At 38.3% G+C, this 16,012-nt stretch overlaps 1 protein-coding gene across 5 annotated transcripts in view; it reads left to right on the forward strand.

Moving 5' to 3' along the window:
- Positions 1 to 16,012, forward strand: part of LOC128641413 (putative ferric-chelate reductase 1) — a 258,303-nt gene that overhangs the window by 214,261 nt on the left and 28,030 nt on the right. For all 5 annotated transcript variants that reach the window (XM_053694043.1, XM_053694039.1, XM_053694040.1 and 2 more), the window contains exons 4-7: positions 361 to 455; positions 2,685 to 2,829; positions 4,108 to 4,290; positions 11,009 to 11,107. In XM_053694043.1, coding sequence (XP_053550018.1) covers positions 361 to 455; positions 2,685 to 2,829; positions 4,108 to 4,290; positions 11,009 to 11,107 — 522 coding nt within the window. The remainder of the gene's footprint in view (positions 1 to 360; positions 456 to 2,684; positions 2,830 to 4,107; positions 4,291 to 11,008; positions 11,108 to 16,012) is intronic.

Genomic DNA, 16,012 nt, shown 5'->3' on the forward strand with positions numbered 1-16,012 from the left:
CAATGATCTATCTATGCACATCTAATGACTGTAAAATAAGTCTGTAATGGTCTGATATAACTGTAAAAATCTGGAAGGTTATTATAAAAATGGAAACCATGATTTAAATAAAATCCACCCTGTTAGCAGTTGCTGCCAGGTGATTACTATGACAATCACATAGCAGCTAACCAATTGGAGCATTGTATTGTGGTAGCCTATCCTAACATGCATCAGCCATTTAGTAACCGCTTTTACACTACATTTTGCGTCCAGATATCAAAAGCGGATCGGCATCATCTTATTAAATGTTAGATTTTGTCAAAAATATCCCTTTACAGAAAATAGTGACTTCTGCTTACCAAGGCTTCTTTGTTGCAGAATTCAGCGGTAAGTCACACAAGTAAGCGGAAAAAGACAGAAGTGTCATTTTATTGGATTGCTCCTGCCAACAGCCCGCAGCATGTTCAGTTCCTGTAAGTAAGAAGGTTGTTGGGTGGAAAAGTTTAACAAACCTTTAAAGGGAACCGCAACACCTGCTTCAAATGTTCTAAACTAACTTGTTGTAATTGTGCAACATAAACTATCAATTATTTATGCTGTATTTTCATATTTTCATTGTTGTAGAAAAACGGCTTCATAATTTAAAGTTTAATCAGCAGCCTAGCACTTGCTATGTCTGCTCCCATATTGTAACGCACGTCTTCAACATTAGTAGGTCACATGACTCTCACGGCACCTTCTATTCCTAACACTGAGGAAGCAGAGTGAGGACTGCAGTTTCAAAGACGAACGGCTTCAGACACTGCTATATTTATAAATAGCAAGAGCAGGGAAGGAAGCAGAGAGGGAGACTCAGGGCTGTAAGTAACGTAGATAAATGCAGAAGTATCTGGTTACAATTATATCTGCAGCAAGAGTTTGCTTTCTGTCTCCGGAGCTTTTCTTCCCCTGTGCATTCCTCTCCCCCTTCCTTCCCTGCTCTTGGTATTTATAATTATAGCAGTGACTGAAGCCGTTCTTAGAAGACACTGCAGTGATCCCTCTGCTTCCTCAGCGTTAGTAAAAGAAAGAGGTGCCGTTTTAGTCACATGACCCACTGTAGTGGAAAGTCTTCACAATATGGCAGCAGACATAGCAGATTGTAGGCTGCAGATCATTATTAAAATTATAAAGCTGTTTTCTGCAACAGAATGCAGTAAGATGAAGATTGAATGCAGAATTGTAGTTGGTTTATTTTGCTTAATCAAAGAAAGTTAGTTAAAAACTTTTCAAGCAGGTGTTGTGGTTCCCTTTAATGTTTCCATAACAATGTAAATTAGATTGATCCCAAAAGACTTTGGTAATCAGTCTGCATTTACTAGTGTATGGGTTGCAGTCATGAGTGCCTACCACAATGCTGGAATCTCATGGGCGGGATCTTGTGTATATTGAAATTGCTCCTCCTATGGGATCCCATGGCAATTACTATGTTGAAAAATCTGTATCTAAGGGTTGCAATTAGGAAGCGGAGTAAGACATTGGGATTACAGCTGGTTTGTTGTGTTAAGGACTGCAGAATATGGGGATAAAAAGATATTGGGGTTATGCCACCATTGTGAAACATGTACTTGAATCCTATGTAATAACTTTTAACATATGTACCGTTTCTATTACTTAAAGTTTTTTGAAAAAGAAAAAAGATATTGGGGTTATATGTTGTAGACCGCTAGTTTTCAAACCTGTCCTCCGGCCTCCCCAACAGGCCAGGTTTTAGGATTACCGTAGATGAGAGCAGATATAATAACCATGTTTACTAATCATCTGATTATTTCACCTGTGATCCAGTTCAGAAATCCTCAAAATGTGGCCTGTAAGGGAGGTCTGAGGACCGGTTTGTAGACTGATGGTGGGATTAGGGTTGAAGACTGTTTGGGTTGGGGTTTTTAGGTTGCTTTTAGGGTTGAAAGTTAGGGTTAGGCTTGTAGATTGGGGTTATGTTCTCAATGTGTTTTCCCTCTGTGGTATCCAGGAAGTTGATGAGGGTTTGCTCCGGGGGCATTATTAACTGATGTTGTTGCATAACCATTATCAGACTCTGGCTGCTGAAACATTGTGGCTTTTGGCAGCTGAGATACTGCTATTTAGTATCAGCATCCTAAAAAATAGGATACAAATTTACATAGAAAAAGAGTTAGCAAGTAGTGTACCTATCTGGATCAACTCCAAACACTGCTAACCTTTAAACTACAAATTTCCCCACTTTAACTAGCAAAAATACAATTACAACATGAAAGGTAGCACAAATAAAATGCAGGTTTGGATAACTTTTTAAATATTCTTATAATAAAATAGGTTACCCAGAAGATCAAATGACATTTTTAGCAAGAATTTATCAAATCTGTTATTTGATAAAATTGTAATTTGATCTTCTGGGTATTAATTTATTTTCGTTTACTATAAGAATATATAAAAGGTATCCAAACCTGCATTTTTTTTGCGCTACCTTTCATGTTGTAAATACAAACTGTCATGCTAATTCCACTGCACAATGTGCTTAAAAGCATCTGATTATGCAGCTTTGAAAGATTTTAGAACTAAGATGCAGAGTTCCTGTATTAGAAGACAAAGTATAGAACCATAAGCTCTGCTGAATAACTGATATTCTTTAGGTGTGTGTGTTGCTTATATTGTTTGTCTTTAACTTTCTTTCTTTTCATTTTTAGAGCAACAGTGGTTGAAAAATATAAAATTTATTGGGTAAAGATTCCCGGACCAGTGCTTTCACAAGCAAATGCACCCCCCATCACCACTAAAGCTGCTGTAAGCTTTGCGCTATCAGCACAACCAGTGATATCCATTACACATCATGTAAGTGCCTTTATAAAAAATTTCTTTTCAGACTGACAAACTTAATGGTTCCATGGTCACTAAAATGCTGGGGAAGCAGGGCCGGTTAGGGTTGTCACCTCAGCCATGTTTTCCTGGACACTTATAAGTTACACATGCTGCAGGGAGGAACATGAATTTGAACCCTGGACAGCACGCAAATCGTGACACTGAACCGCACTATTCATGTTCCCCTCTGCACACCCTGTAGCATGTGTAACTCGTAAGTGTCCAGAAAAACATGGCTGAGGTGGCAGTTCTTGGGCCGGTGCAAGGATTTTTGTCTACACAGGCAAAGGTGCATTTTGACACCCCCCCAGGCCGCCAAACCGACACCACGATGCCATAACCCCCCCAACAAAGGACTAAGATATAAAAGATTTCACAGTTATGTATTGTATGACAAAGCAAGAGAGACTGGTAGACTGGGCTCCTATAATTTTGTTCCATCTCATCCTTTATTATATATTAATATACATAGGATAACGAAAAATAATTTCCGACTCCCACCACCACCATCATATCTCCTTAACCACAGACACCAAGTCTGTAGATGAAGTTTTCCCTTTCTGAGAACTGATAGAGCACATGAAATGCTAACCTAATCCTGCTACATGTCTGTCTTTAACTGGCTTCAGTAGCAATAAGAACTGCAAAACAATGGCAACTCACACTGGCCAGCATTGTCTGCTCTAGTAACACGTCTTGATTGGCTCCTTAAATTAAGGCAAATGGTGGTGGATGGATGTTCATTTAAGAAATAGAACTCATTACGCTCCTCAGACTGCTTCTAAACCTTAACAATTGTGGCTGCTAACAGAAGTTATGACAAAGCTAAAAGTCCTGGGTGCTTCTGCTGAGGGCAATGTAGGGACAGGTAAAACTGGCAGTAAAGAAAATGTGCAACTACGGCTGTTTGAAAACGCTGTTAGATAGTTAGATAAAGAAACTGTACCTTTATACTTATATTAAGTAATGGTCGCTCACGTTAGAACTTTAGTTTTCTCCTTATCTGTCTCTCTTCTGCTGAGAACAATTTGGAACAGATATAAAACAGGCAATAAAAGACTGTGAAATATGATTAATACAACTAATATAATTTTTTAAAATATGCAGCTACATCTCAATTAATTTCTTTAAATTCATCAGATCTACTAGTTTGAAAACTGGTAATGAATGGTCAACTTATTTTGTATGTATTTTATATAGTGTGTAGTTTTTGTTTTGTTTCTTTAGTTGTTGTTTTTTTGTCTCTTGTAGTTTGATGCATCTGGTTGTGGAAGCAGCAAATTCTGCATCAGGAATCCCTCCTCGTGCAACCCAGAGCAAAATCCTAAATGCTTTTTCCTCTCTTTCAAAAGAGAGGGTCAGTCCGTTCTGGTTGAGATGAGTGGACCAGCACAGGGTTATCTGTCGTTTGCCTTATCACATGACCAGTGGATGGTGAGTTTTTGTATTTATCACTTGTGTGTGCTATTTTTTTTTTTTTTTTTTTAAACATTGAGAATTAAAACAATACTTTATAGGCAAAGGTGAACCACTGAATCACACTATTCTTGTCCATATTTTTGCTGGCATTACAGCATCAATGTGGGCAAAAATATCAGCGCAGTTAAGTTGCAGGTGGTCTTGCTGCCCAAGGTGAAAATCCTGGTATTGGGAAAAGTCTTGTCAGCTTATTAGATGTTTCGGCATCCAAGGGTTAAACTGCTCGTAACTGCACACTCTAAACCCGCTTACCTGTGCCTAGTAATTCTGATGCTGGGGTTTTTGAGGTCTGTTAGATTTTATCAGTCTCAAGATTAACTGCAAAAAAAAACCTACTCGTTTCCTACATAAATATAGTTTAAAAAAGAATAATGAAAGTCCACGTTTGTGAGACGGACCTCAAAAGATAAGACTATTGGGTGAGATCTATATGCCCATTCATCAGGGAAGTTTCTCGTATAGACCAGAGCTACATAAAACTCCCAGGAAGCCATGACTAAGGTGTGCAATATGGATTTATTTTAAAAATAGCCTAAACACTTTAGAAGTCGCTTGAAACTACCAGAGCCTAATACAACCATCATAATCTGGGATCTACACACAACCACAAAATTGCCTTTATTTCCAGTGTATAGAGAGTCTAACGCTACTTTGATAAATATGAACCGCTCTGTACAATTAGATGCATGTTTCATTAAAGGGACACTGAACCCAAATTTTTTCTTTCGTGATTCAGATAGAGCAGCAATTTTAAGCAACTTTCTAATTTACTCCTATTATCAAATTTTTCTTCATTCTCTTGGTATCTTTATTTGAAATGCAAGAATGTAAGTTTAGATGCCGGACCATTTTTGGTGAACAACCTGGGTTGTCCTTACTGATTGGTGGATAAATTCATCCACCAATAAAAAGTGCTGTCCAGAGGACTGAACCAAAAAAAAGCTTCAATGCCTTCTTTTTCAAATAAAGATAGCAAGAGAACTAAGAAAAAATGATAATAGGAGTAAATTAGAAAGGTGCTTAAAATTGCTGCTCTATCTAAATTGTGAAACAAAAAATTTGGGTTCAGTGTCCCTTTAAGCCTTTGGCTTTGTGAAGGATAAGCATATTTTTCACAAATGTAACTGTAATTGGCCCTATCTGTCATGAAAGTAGATGACTCAAACAATTATATTAATGAAAAAACAGAATTTATGCTTACCTGATAAATTTCTTTCTCTTGTGATGTATCGAGTCCACTTGTGGGATACCAATACCAAAGCTTTAGGACACGGATGAAGGGAGGGACAAGACAGCTACCCTAAACGGAAGGCACCACTGCTTGTAAAACCTGTCTCCCAAAAATATCCTCCGAAGAAGCAAAAGTATCGAATTTGGAAAAAGTATGAAGCGAAGACCAAGTCGCCGCCTTACAAATCTGTTCAACAGAAGCCTAATTTTTAAAAGCCCATGTGGAAGCCACTTCTCTAGTAGAATGAGCAGTAATTCTTTCAGGAGGCTGCTGACCAGCAGCCTCATAAGCCAAACGGATGATGCTTTTCAGCCAAAAGGAAAGAGGTAGCCGTAGCCTTTTGACCTCTCCGTTTACCAGAATAAACAACAAACAATGAAGATGTTTGACGGAAATCTTTAGTTGCTTGTAAGTAGAACTTTAAAGCACGAACCACATCAAGATTGTGCAACAGACGTTCCTTCTTTGATGAAGGATTAGGACACAGGGAAGGAACAACAATCTCCTGATTGATATTCCTATTAGAAACAACCTTAGGAAGAAACCCAGGTTTGGTACGCAAGACCACCTTATCTGCATGGAAAACAAGGTAAGGGGAATCGCACTGTAAAACAGATAACTCAGAAACTCTTTGAGCCGAAGAGATAGCTACTAAAAACAAAACTTTCCAAGATAAAAGCTTAATATCTATGGAATGCATAGGTTCAAACGGAACCCCTTGAAGAACATTAAGAATAAAGTTTAGGCTCCATGGTGGAGCAACAGGCTTAAATACAGGCTTGATCCCGACCAAGGCCTGACTAAACGCTTGAACGTCTGGAACATCTGCCAGACGTTTGTGTCAAAGAATAGACAAAGCAGATATTTGTCCTTTTAAGGAACTAGCTGATAATCCCTTCTCAAATCCTTCTTGGAGAAAGGACAGAATTCTAGGAATCCTAATCTTACTCCATGAGTAACCCTTGGAGTCACACCAACAAAGATATTTGCGCCAAATCTTATGATAGATTTTCCTGGTGACAGGCTTTCTAGCCTGAATCAGGGTATCAATGACCGACTCAGGCGTTCAATCTCCAAGCAGTCAGACGCAGAGAAATTAGATTTGGATGCTTGAATGGACCTTGGATAAGAAGGTCCTGCCTCATTGGCAGAGTCCACGGTGGAACAGATGACATGTCCACCAGGTCTGCATACCAAGTCCTGCGTGGCCACTCAGGCGCTATCAGAATCACCGAAGCTCTCTCCTGCTTGATTCTGGCAACCAGACGTGGGAGGAGAGGAAACGGTGGAAATACATAAGCCAGATTGAAGGACCAAGGCGCTGCTAGAGAATCTATCAGTACTGCCTGGGGATCCCGGGACCTGGACCCGTAACAAGGAAGTTTGGCGTTCTGTCGGGACGCCATCAGATCCAATTCTGGTGTGCCCCATAGCTGAGTCAGCTGGGCAAATACCTCCGGATGGAGCTCCCACTCCCCCGGATGAAAAGTCTGACGACTTAGGAAATCCGCCTCCCAGTTCTCTACCCCTGGGATATGGATTGCTGAGAGATGGCAAGAGTGATCCTCCGCCCATCGGATTATTTTGGTTACCTCCATCATCGCTAGAGAACTCGGTGTTCCTCCTTGATGATTGATATAGGCTACAGTCGTGATGTTGTCCGACTGAAATCTGATGAATTTGGCCGCAGCTAGCTGAGGCCACGCCTGAAGCGCATTGAATATCGTTCTTAGTTCTAGAATGTTTATCGGGAGGAGAGTTTCTTCCCGAGACCATAAGCCCTGTGCTTTTCAGGGATTTCCAGACTGCACCCTAGCCTAGCAGGCTGGCATCTGTCGTTACTATGAGCTACTCTGGCCTGCGGAAACACATTCCCTGAGACAGGTGGTCCTGAGACAACCACCAGAGAAGAGAATCTCTGGTCTCTTGGTCCAGATGCAGTTGAGGAGATAAATCTGCATAATCCCCATTCCACTGTTTGAGCATGCATAGTTGCAGTGGTCTGAGGTGTAGGCGGGCATAAGGAACTATGTCCATTGCCGTTACCATGAGTCAGATTACCTCCATACACTGAGCCACTGATGGCCGAGGAATGGAATGAAGAGCCCGGCAAGTGATTAAAAGTTTTGATTTTCTGACCTCCGTCAGAAATATTTTCATTTCTACCGAATCTATCAGAGTCCAACTTAAGGGCCTTAATTCTATCCATAATATCCTCTAATAGAGTCTCCACCTGGAGAGCCTCTTCTAGAGCCTCAAAACAGAAAGCAGCTGCAGTAGTTACAGGATAGGTTGGAGAAGAAAACCTTGAAATTTTTACAGTAGCATCATAAAGCCTTAGTAACTTTGCACCACTATGCAAATAAACAATGAACCCCTTAATGTAAAAACCGGATTGAAAAAACTTCAAAACCGGTAAAATAACGTTCAGCACCTTGCCACAGATCTGCTGTGGCGCCTACCTGCCCTTAAGGAACGATTTGTGGGGGGAAAAACCTCTTTACAGCCCTCAAATTCAGCAGGAATCTCTGGAGAAGTAGCTGGATGCTTCTGAGGTAAATAAACTGTGCAACTGAAAATAGGCCCCTCCCACCTCACTCGATGTTATGGGGCCTAAAAGAAACACCACAGAGTGTTTCTTAAACTAGCCATGTGGGTTAATAACCCTTAAACAAGCCACAAAGACCCCTTAAAGTCCCTCAAAAAAACGTTATATTTGTAATTAAACCAAAGCATTTTTCCTATCAGTGTCACCAGTAACTATGAGCCCTTTATGCAAGCTTGGATTCCTCTTACTGAATACAGCTTACCTTTCCCTCATGGGGATATTGCCAGCCTTTTCTAGAAATAACAGTCTGTCTAGAAAAAAATAGACTGAACATACCTTAATGCAGTTTAGCCTGCAAACTGTTCCCCCAACTGAAGTTTTCCTGTACTCTTCAGCCCTTGTGAGAACAGCAGTGGATCTTAGTTACAAAATGCTAAGATCTTCATCCCTTTTCTGCCAGAGAGTGAATAGTACACACCGGTACCATTTAAAATAACAAACTTTTGCTTGAGAAAATAAAAACTAACATTTTTGTCACCACACTCACTTTACCCTTTTTAGTTAAGCAGGCAAAGAGAATGACTGGGGGACGGAGCTAAGGGAGAAGCTATATAGACAGCTCTGCTGTGGGTGCTCTCTTTGCCACTTCCTGTAGGGAAGGAGAATATCACACAAGTATGGATGAATCCGTGGACTCGATACATCTTACAAGAGAAAAATAAATTAAAATCTTTGTGGTAAAAAAATGCTGCCTTCTCTATCTTCTTAAAGGGAAATTCAGGTCAAAATTTAAATGCACATTTATGAATTACATCTTTTGAATAGAAAGATATTTGCAATATACAAGTATTGGCACAAATGCTTCTAGTAAAAGTTATCACTGGTTTAGTGTTAATGTTCTCTGCATGTGAAGCATAGCTAGATATTCTCAGTGCACCAGCATTTTAAATACTGCAGCTGCTCAGAGCTCAAGTGTGTCTTGTATCATGTCAGTAATTAACAAATTGAGTTATTACCCGATGGTGCAAGGGCTGTTTTTAAAATGCTGGCGCACGGTGCATACTTAAATACACTTTTTAAACAGCTATATCTTTTATTAGAAGCATTTTTGCTAATGCATGTATATTACAAAAATGCTTCTATTTAAAACTGAAGTGCATCCATGTGGATTCCAGTTTCGTCTGGAATGTCCCTTTAAAGGCACGTGCCTATTTGTATGAATAGTGCACCTAATGAATCCTTTACTACAGAACCAAAAATAGTTTACAAGGAACCTTTAAAAACAATAAATATTAAGAAAATATAAAAAAGTAGCTTTTTGTCAAATCCAGGACTTTTCAGTTAACGACTCACTGGCCAAACCCAGACCAATTTTCTCATTTGTTACTTATTTAAATATAGTTTTTAGCTTGTTGCTGAAAGAGTTCGATGATTTGCACCTCTGAACTGATGTTTGCCACAAGGTCAGTCTCCAAAGGTACACATAATGTAAATTCTGAGTTATTCCAATATATCTGTTTTTTTTATATTTTTCTTATATTTTTGTGTTATTTAATGCGTACGGCCTCCTTTCATGAAAGTGTAACAAAATATGACCCATCATACAACACTGTAATGTAACTGTTTTCAAATTGAAAAAAGACTTATTCAAGGATCTTAAATGTACTTAAAACTGAAACTCCGTTTTGAATAGAATCCTATTTTGCTATACACATATTAACAACACTTCTAGTAAGTGTTATCCCTTCTTTAGCGATAGCTTTCTGTGTATATGGAGCATATGTACATATGCACTATTCACTCTCTCATTCAGACACGGTGCCTGCTTAGAGCTGCTGGTGACATGTATTTATCAGCTCTGGTGTAATCTCAGCTATTCCTGATGCAATATATTTTCTCTGAGCAGCTTAAATTCAAGTGCATAAGGCATATGTATATTATCCATGACCATTATAAACTATTCAAAAGGTTTGCTAAAAGTAATTGTTAATACAGCTCTATTGCAATAACTATTCTATTCAAAAGTGAAATGTATTTATGGGCATTTCAGTTTTGTGTTTTATGTCCATTTTATAACAAGCTATATAATAGATATGATTTAATACAGTGCACAAGGTTTCTAAGGATAATAAGATACTAACATGTATTAAGAGGCATAGATGCAAGGGAGGAAAGCATAATTCTGTCGCTATATAAATTCCTGGTAAGACCTCACCTTGAGTATGGAGTGCAGTTTGGGGGACCAATTTTATAAAGGGACATTACGGAATTAGAAAAAGTTCAGAAATGGATCACAAAACTAAGGGAAATGGAGAATTTTGACTGAGGAGAGGCTAGCCAAACTGGGGGTCTCTACTCTAGAAAAAAAGGTGCTTGAGAGGTGATATGATTACTTTAATAAATAAATTCATAGCCCATATACAGAGTTTGTAGAAGCTTTGCTTATTTCAAGGCACTTGTTTGTTACAAGAAGTCACAACGAGGGAAGAGATTTAATCTCCAGCAATGTAAAAATGTTTTCACTGTGAGAGTAGTCACATTGTGGAAGTCATTGTCTAAGGAGGTAGTGAATGCCAATAACTTAGATACATTTCTGGCTAAATGCAATTCCAAGGATATTATAGCTTGTGTTAAATGGGTCAGCTTTCTAGTTGTTTAATGTATGTTCAATTGGCAGTTTCCTTTATTGTAAATCAAGGAAGTATCTGTATAGGTTGAACTTGATGGACTTCAGTCTTATTTCATCCTCATCTGTTACTTTGCTACTATTTAATACAGATATAAAAAGGCTTTATAAGTAGTTGTCTTCTACTTGATACACTGAGATGATTCATCTGCAGCAGTTTGACACCTACTTCCTTTTTTACATAAATGTAATATATTTTTTTTTATAGGGTGATGATGACGCCTACCTGTGTGTGATAGATGACCAAAGCGTTGAGATAAATCCTGCCTACATGCGAGGACGCACACACCCTGAAGTGGCGCCACCGGTATTTTGTTTTTAGTTTGCAATATCTGTAGTCCTTTTGCTTTCCTCAAAGTCTTAATTATTTTTTAAAAAGATAGATAATCCCTTTATTACTCATTCTCCCCAGTTTTGCATGACCAACACGGTTATATTAACCCCTTAATGACCGGACCATTTTTCAATTTTCTTACCCTTAATGACAATGGCTATTTTTACATTTCTGCAGTGTTTGCGTTTAGCTGTAATTTTCCTCTTACTCGTTTACTGTACCCACACATATTATATACAGTTTTTCTCGTCATTAAATGGACTTTCTAAAGATACCATTATTTTCATCATATCTTATAATTTACTAAAAAAAAATGATAAAATATGAGGAACAAATGGAAAAAAACACACTTTTTCTAACTTTGACCCCCAAAATCTGTTACACATCTACAACCACCAAAAAACACCCATGCTAAATAGCTTATAAATTTTGTCTTGAGTTTAGAAATACCCAATGTTTACATGTTCTTTGCTTTTTTTGCAATTTATGGGGCAATAAATACAAGTAGCACTTTGCTATTTCCAAACCACTTTTTTTCAAAATGAGCGCTAGTTACTTTGGAACCCTGATATCTGTCAGGAATACCTGAATATCCCTTGACATGTATATATTTTGTTTTAGAAGACATCCCAAAGTATTGATCTAGGCCCATTTTGGTATATTTCATGCCACCATTTCACCGCCAAATGTGATAAAAAAAAAAAAGTTCACTTTTTCACAAATTTTGTCACAAACTTTAGGTTTCCCACTGAAATTATTTACAAACAGCTTCTGCAATTATGGCACAAATGGTTGTAAATGCTTCTCTGGGATCCCCTTTGTTCAGAAATAACAGACTTATATGGCTTTGTGGTTGCTTTTTGGTAATTAGAAGGCTGCTAAATGCCGCTGCGCACCACACATGTTTTATGCCCAGGAGTGAAGGGGTTAATTAGGGAGCTTGTAGGGTTAATTTTAGCTTTAGTGTAGTGTAGTAGACAACCCCAAGTATTGATCTAGGCCCATTTTGGTATATTTTAATGCCACCATTTCACCGCCAAATGCGAGCAAATAAAAAAAAAAAAACTTTACATTTTTCACAATTTTAGGTTTCTCACTGAAATTATTTACAAACAGCTTGTGCTATTATGGCAGGAAATTGTTGTAAAAGCTTCTCTGGGATCCCCTTTGTTCAGAAATAGCAGACTTATATGGCTTTGGCGTTGCTTTTTGGTAATTAGAAGGCCGCTAGATGCTGCTGCGCACCACACGTGAATTATGCCCAGCAGTGAAGGGGTTAAATTAGGTAGCTTGTAGGGAGCTTGCAGGGTTAATTTTAGAGATCAGCCTCCCACCTGACACATCCCACCCCCTGATCCCTCCCAAACAGCTCTCTTCCCTCCCCCTTACCCCACAATTGTTACCGCCATCTTAAGTACTGGGCAGAAAGTCTGCCAGTACTAAATAAAAGTTTTTTTTTTTTTTTTTTTAAATAAAAATTATAAAATATTTTAGTTGTGATGGACCCCTGCCTTAGCACCAACCTCCCTGATCCCCCCCCTCCAGCTCTCTAACCCTCTCCCCTACCTAATTACCGCCATCTTGGGTACTGGCAGCTGTCTGCCAGTACCCAGTTTGGCCCCACAAACCAAACTATTTAAATTTTATTTATAACTTTTATTTGTATTTTTTATACAAATTTATTTCTGTAGTGTAGCAGCCCCCCCACAATACCCCCACCCCCTCCCCCTCCCAGATCCTTTTATATGGTGCCCGGGCAAAGGCACCATCGGCACCATCACTACCGTGCAGAGAGGGCCACAGAGTGGCCTCTCTCTGCATCGGAGGCTTGTAAAGGGGTATTGCAGGATGCCTCCATATCGAGGCATCACTGCAATACCCTCAGAGCTGCTGGAAGTGATTGTGATCACTTCCAGAACTCTGTTAGACAACTGACGTACCAGGTACGTCCATTGTCATTAACTGCTTGTTAATGCATGACGTACCTGGTACGTCAGTTGTCATTAAGGGGTTAATATACTTTTTTTTTACCTCTGATTACCATGTCTCTAAGCCGCTGCAGACTGCTCACTTATGTCAGTCTTACATTTTAGCCAGTCAGTTGTGACTCATAAATAACTCCACAGAAGTGAGCACACATGGACTAGCACACACAGAAGTGCACTCACAGTAATGAACAACCGGCTCAATACCATTGTTGGACTGTTCTATGGCGATTTACCACCTGGGTGCAGCTTCTTTTTAGCCTAGTAATGCTTTTCACAGAATAGAACTCTCCTATAGTATATCAGTCTGATCCCGCCTATTACGTTCAGTCCAGCGCCGAAATACCAGGTAATTCATCTCTGAACAAGGAACACAGCAACCCCAGACGGTCGTTTCGGCCTTGAATGGGCCTCGTCAGTGAGGTGTAGCCATATTATTCGGTCTAGCTGTGAAAAACTGTCAAAATGCGGCCTTCAAGGGTTTAGAAATTGGCATTTGAGCCTACTTAGGTTTAGCTTTTAACAGAATACCAAGAGAACAAAGCAGATTTGATGATAAAAGTTAATTGGAAAGTTGTTTTAAAATTGCATGCCCTATCCGAATCATAAAAGTTTAATTTTGACTAGACTGTACCTTTTTCAGTAGACAAGGAGAAAATAATATAAACTAAAAAGAATGAACCGATTGCTAATACAGTACTTGGGTTGCTAAAAAGAAGGAAAACAATTCTACCCTTATGTGTTGGCATCTGCCCTATAGCCATAGGCTGACAATGGGTTTCTGTATGAGTTTTTTGTGTATGCTATACATTCTTTGTTAATAAAGTTATGTTTATTGTATGACAAATACTTTATGTTCCAGTTGTAATCTCAGCACAAGAAATGCGTTGTACAGCAGGGAACAATCTTTCCTTTTGTATCTCAACATCAGGTTGTAATTACGTTTTTCTGCTGTCTTCCAATAGATTAACATACCCACAGATTCTGAATATAGTTAGAACAGATTAACACCTTGTATGAGGCAATTCTTGTTCAAGTGGTCAATTTTCACCTACTACTTTCATTATTTGAAGGAGTCAATCAAAACATGAGTCTACAGAAGAGTCACTGTCATTGTGTTAACAAAATATCTATTGTGGGGTTTCATCTGAAAATATTAGATCACAAACTGCAAATTAGGGGTATGCATGTGGCAAGGTTAGTCTTGTTAAGCCTGTCATGCTCTTTTAGATTTCAGGACTGGGTGTACAATCGGCAACTAGCTCCTGAGTCTACCTAGGTATGCTTTTCAACAATAGATACCAAGAGAACTAAAATTATTATAGAAGTAAATTGGAAAGTTATTTACAATTGTGTGCGCTGTCAAAATTTGGGGGTTTCATGTCCCTTTAAGCATTTTATAGTGCAATCTCAAATTGTTCACTTCCCCTTTTAAGAGCAGTAGATTTTGTCTGTTTGATTAGATTAATACTGAAATACTCATTACTGTATTCATTCTTTAAAAAAAACAAGGTAGTTCTAATATGTGGCACACAACTAGCTGAAAAAAAATATCTTGCCAAATCCCGAATTGCTTTAGCCTAAGGTGGGAACCCCATGTCTAGGTTAATTTAAACCCATAGCCCTTTAAGGGATACTAAACCCAATTTTTTTATTTAATGATTCAGATAGAGCATGCAATTTTAAGCAACTTTCTCATTTACTCCTATTAATTTTTCTTTGTTCTCTTGGTATTTTTATTTAAAAATCAAGAATTTGAACCAGACCATTTTAGGTTCAGCAACCTGGATAGCGCCTGCTTATTGGTGGTTACATTTAGCAAACCAATAAGCAAGCGCAAACTAGGTTCTGAAGCAAAAATGGGTCGGCTCTTGAAGGGACAGTAAACACCAGAATTTTTGTTGTTTAAAAAGGTAGATAATCCCTTTATTACCCATTCCCCAATTTTGCATAACCAACAGTTATAATAATACACTTTTTACCTCTACCTTGTATCTATGGCTCTGCAAACTGCCCCCTTTCAGTTCTTTTGACAGACTTGCATTTTTAGCCAATCAGTGATTGCTCTTAGGAGCTTCACGTGCCTGAGCTCAATGTTATATATGTGAAACACATGAACCAATGCCCTCTAGTGGTGAAAAACCGTCAAAATGCTTTCAGATTAGAGGTGGCCTTCAAGGTCTAAGAAATTAGCATTTATACCGTCTAGATTTAGCTTTCAACTAAGAATACCAAGAGAACAAAGCAAAATTGTTAACAAAAGTAAATTGGAAAGTTGTTTAAAACTACATGCCCTATTTAAATCATGAAAGTTGTTTTTTTGTTTTTTTTGTTTTTTTTACTTGACTGTCCCTTTAAACTTTACATTCCTGCTTTTTAAATAAAGATAACAAGAGAACAAAGAAAAATTGATAATATGAGTAAATTAGAAAGATTAAAATTGCCTGCTCTAATTTGGGTTTAGTGTCAAGTATATAGCACATGATTAAAAAAAATATAAAGGCTGGTCTGGTGTGGGTTCCCTTTTAGTAAAGTACTATTTATACGAACACTAAGCTATGTTTTTACTATATGCCCTAGTATATTTCAGCAACAGTTTTTTAGTAACGTATTTTCCGCCTATATTTATCACTACTGGAATCCAAGGACATACCTCAAAATGTCCTATTCTCCGCCCCCCCCCCTTAATCTTGCAACCCCTGACACAGGCCTAGTTAGAGGGGTCAGTTGAATATTCTGCAAACGTACCTCATTTGTTAGAATAAATAAAATAATTAAACAAATGTACTGAAATATTTGTTTGTCTATGGAAGAGCATCAAATTGTAATATGCCATGGTAAAGAATATTCCAATGAAAAATGAAATCCTTATTAGTTTATCTAATTCATTACA

This window comes from Bombina bombina, chromosome 10, assembly GCF_027579735.1.
Source record: "Bombina bombina isolate aBomBom1 chromosome 10, aBomBom1.pri, whole genome shotgun sequence".
In the NCBI taxonomy this organism is placed as follows: domain Eukaryota; kingdom Metazoa; phylum Chordata; class Amphibia; order Anura; family Bombinatoridae; genus Bombina; species Bombina bombina.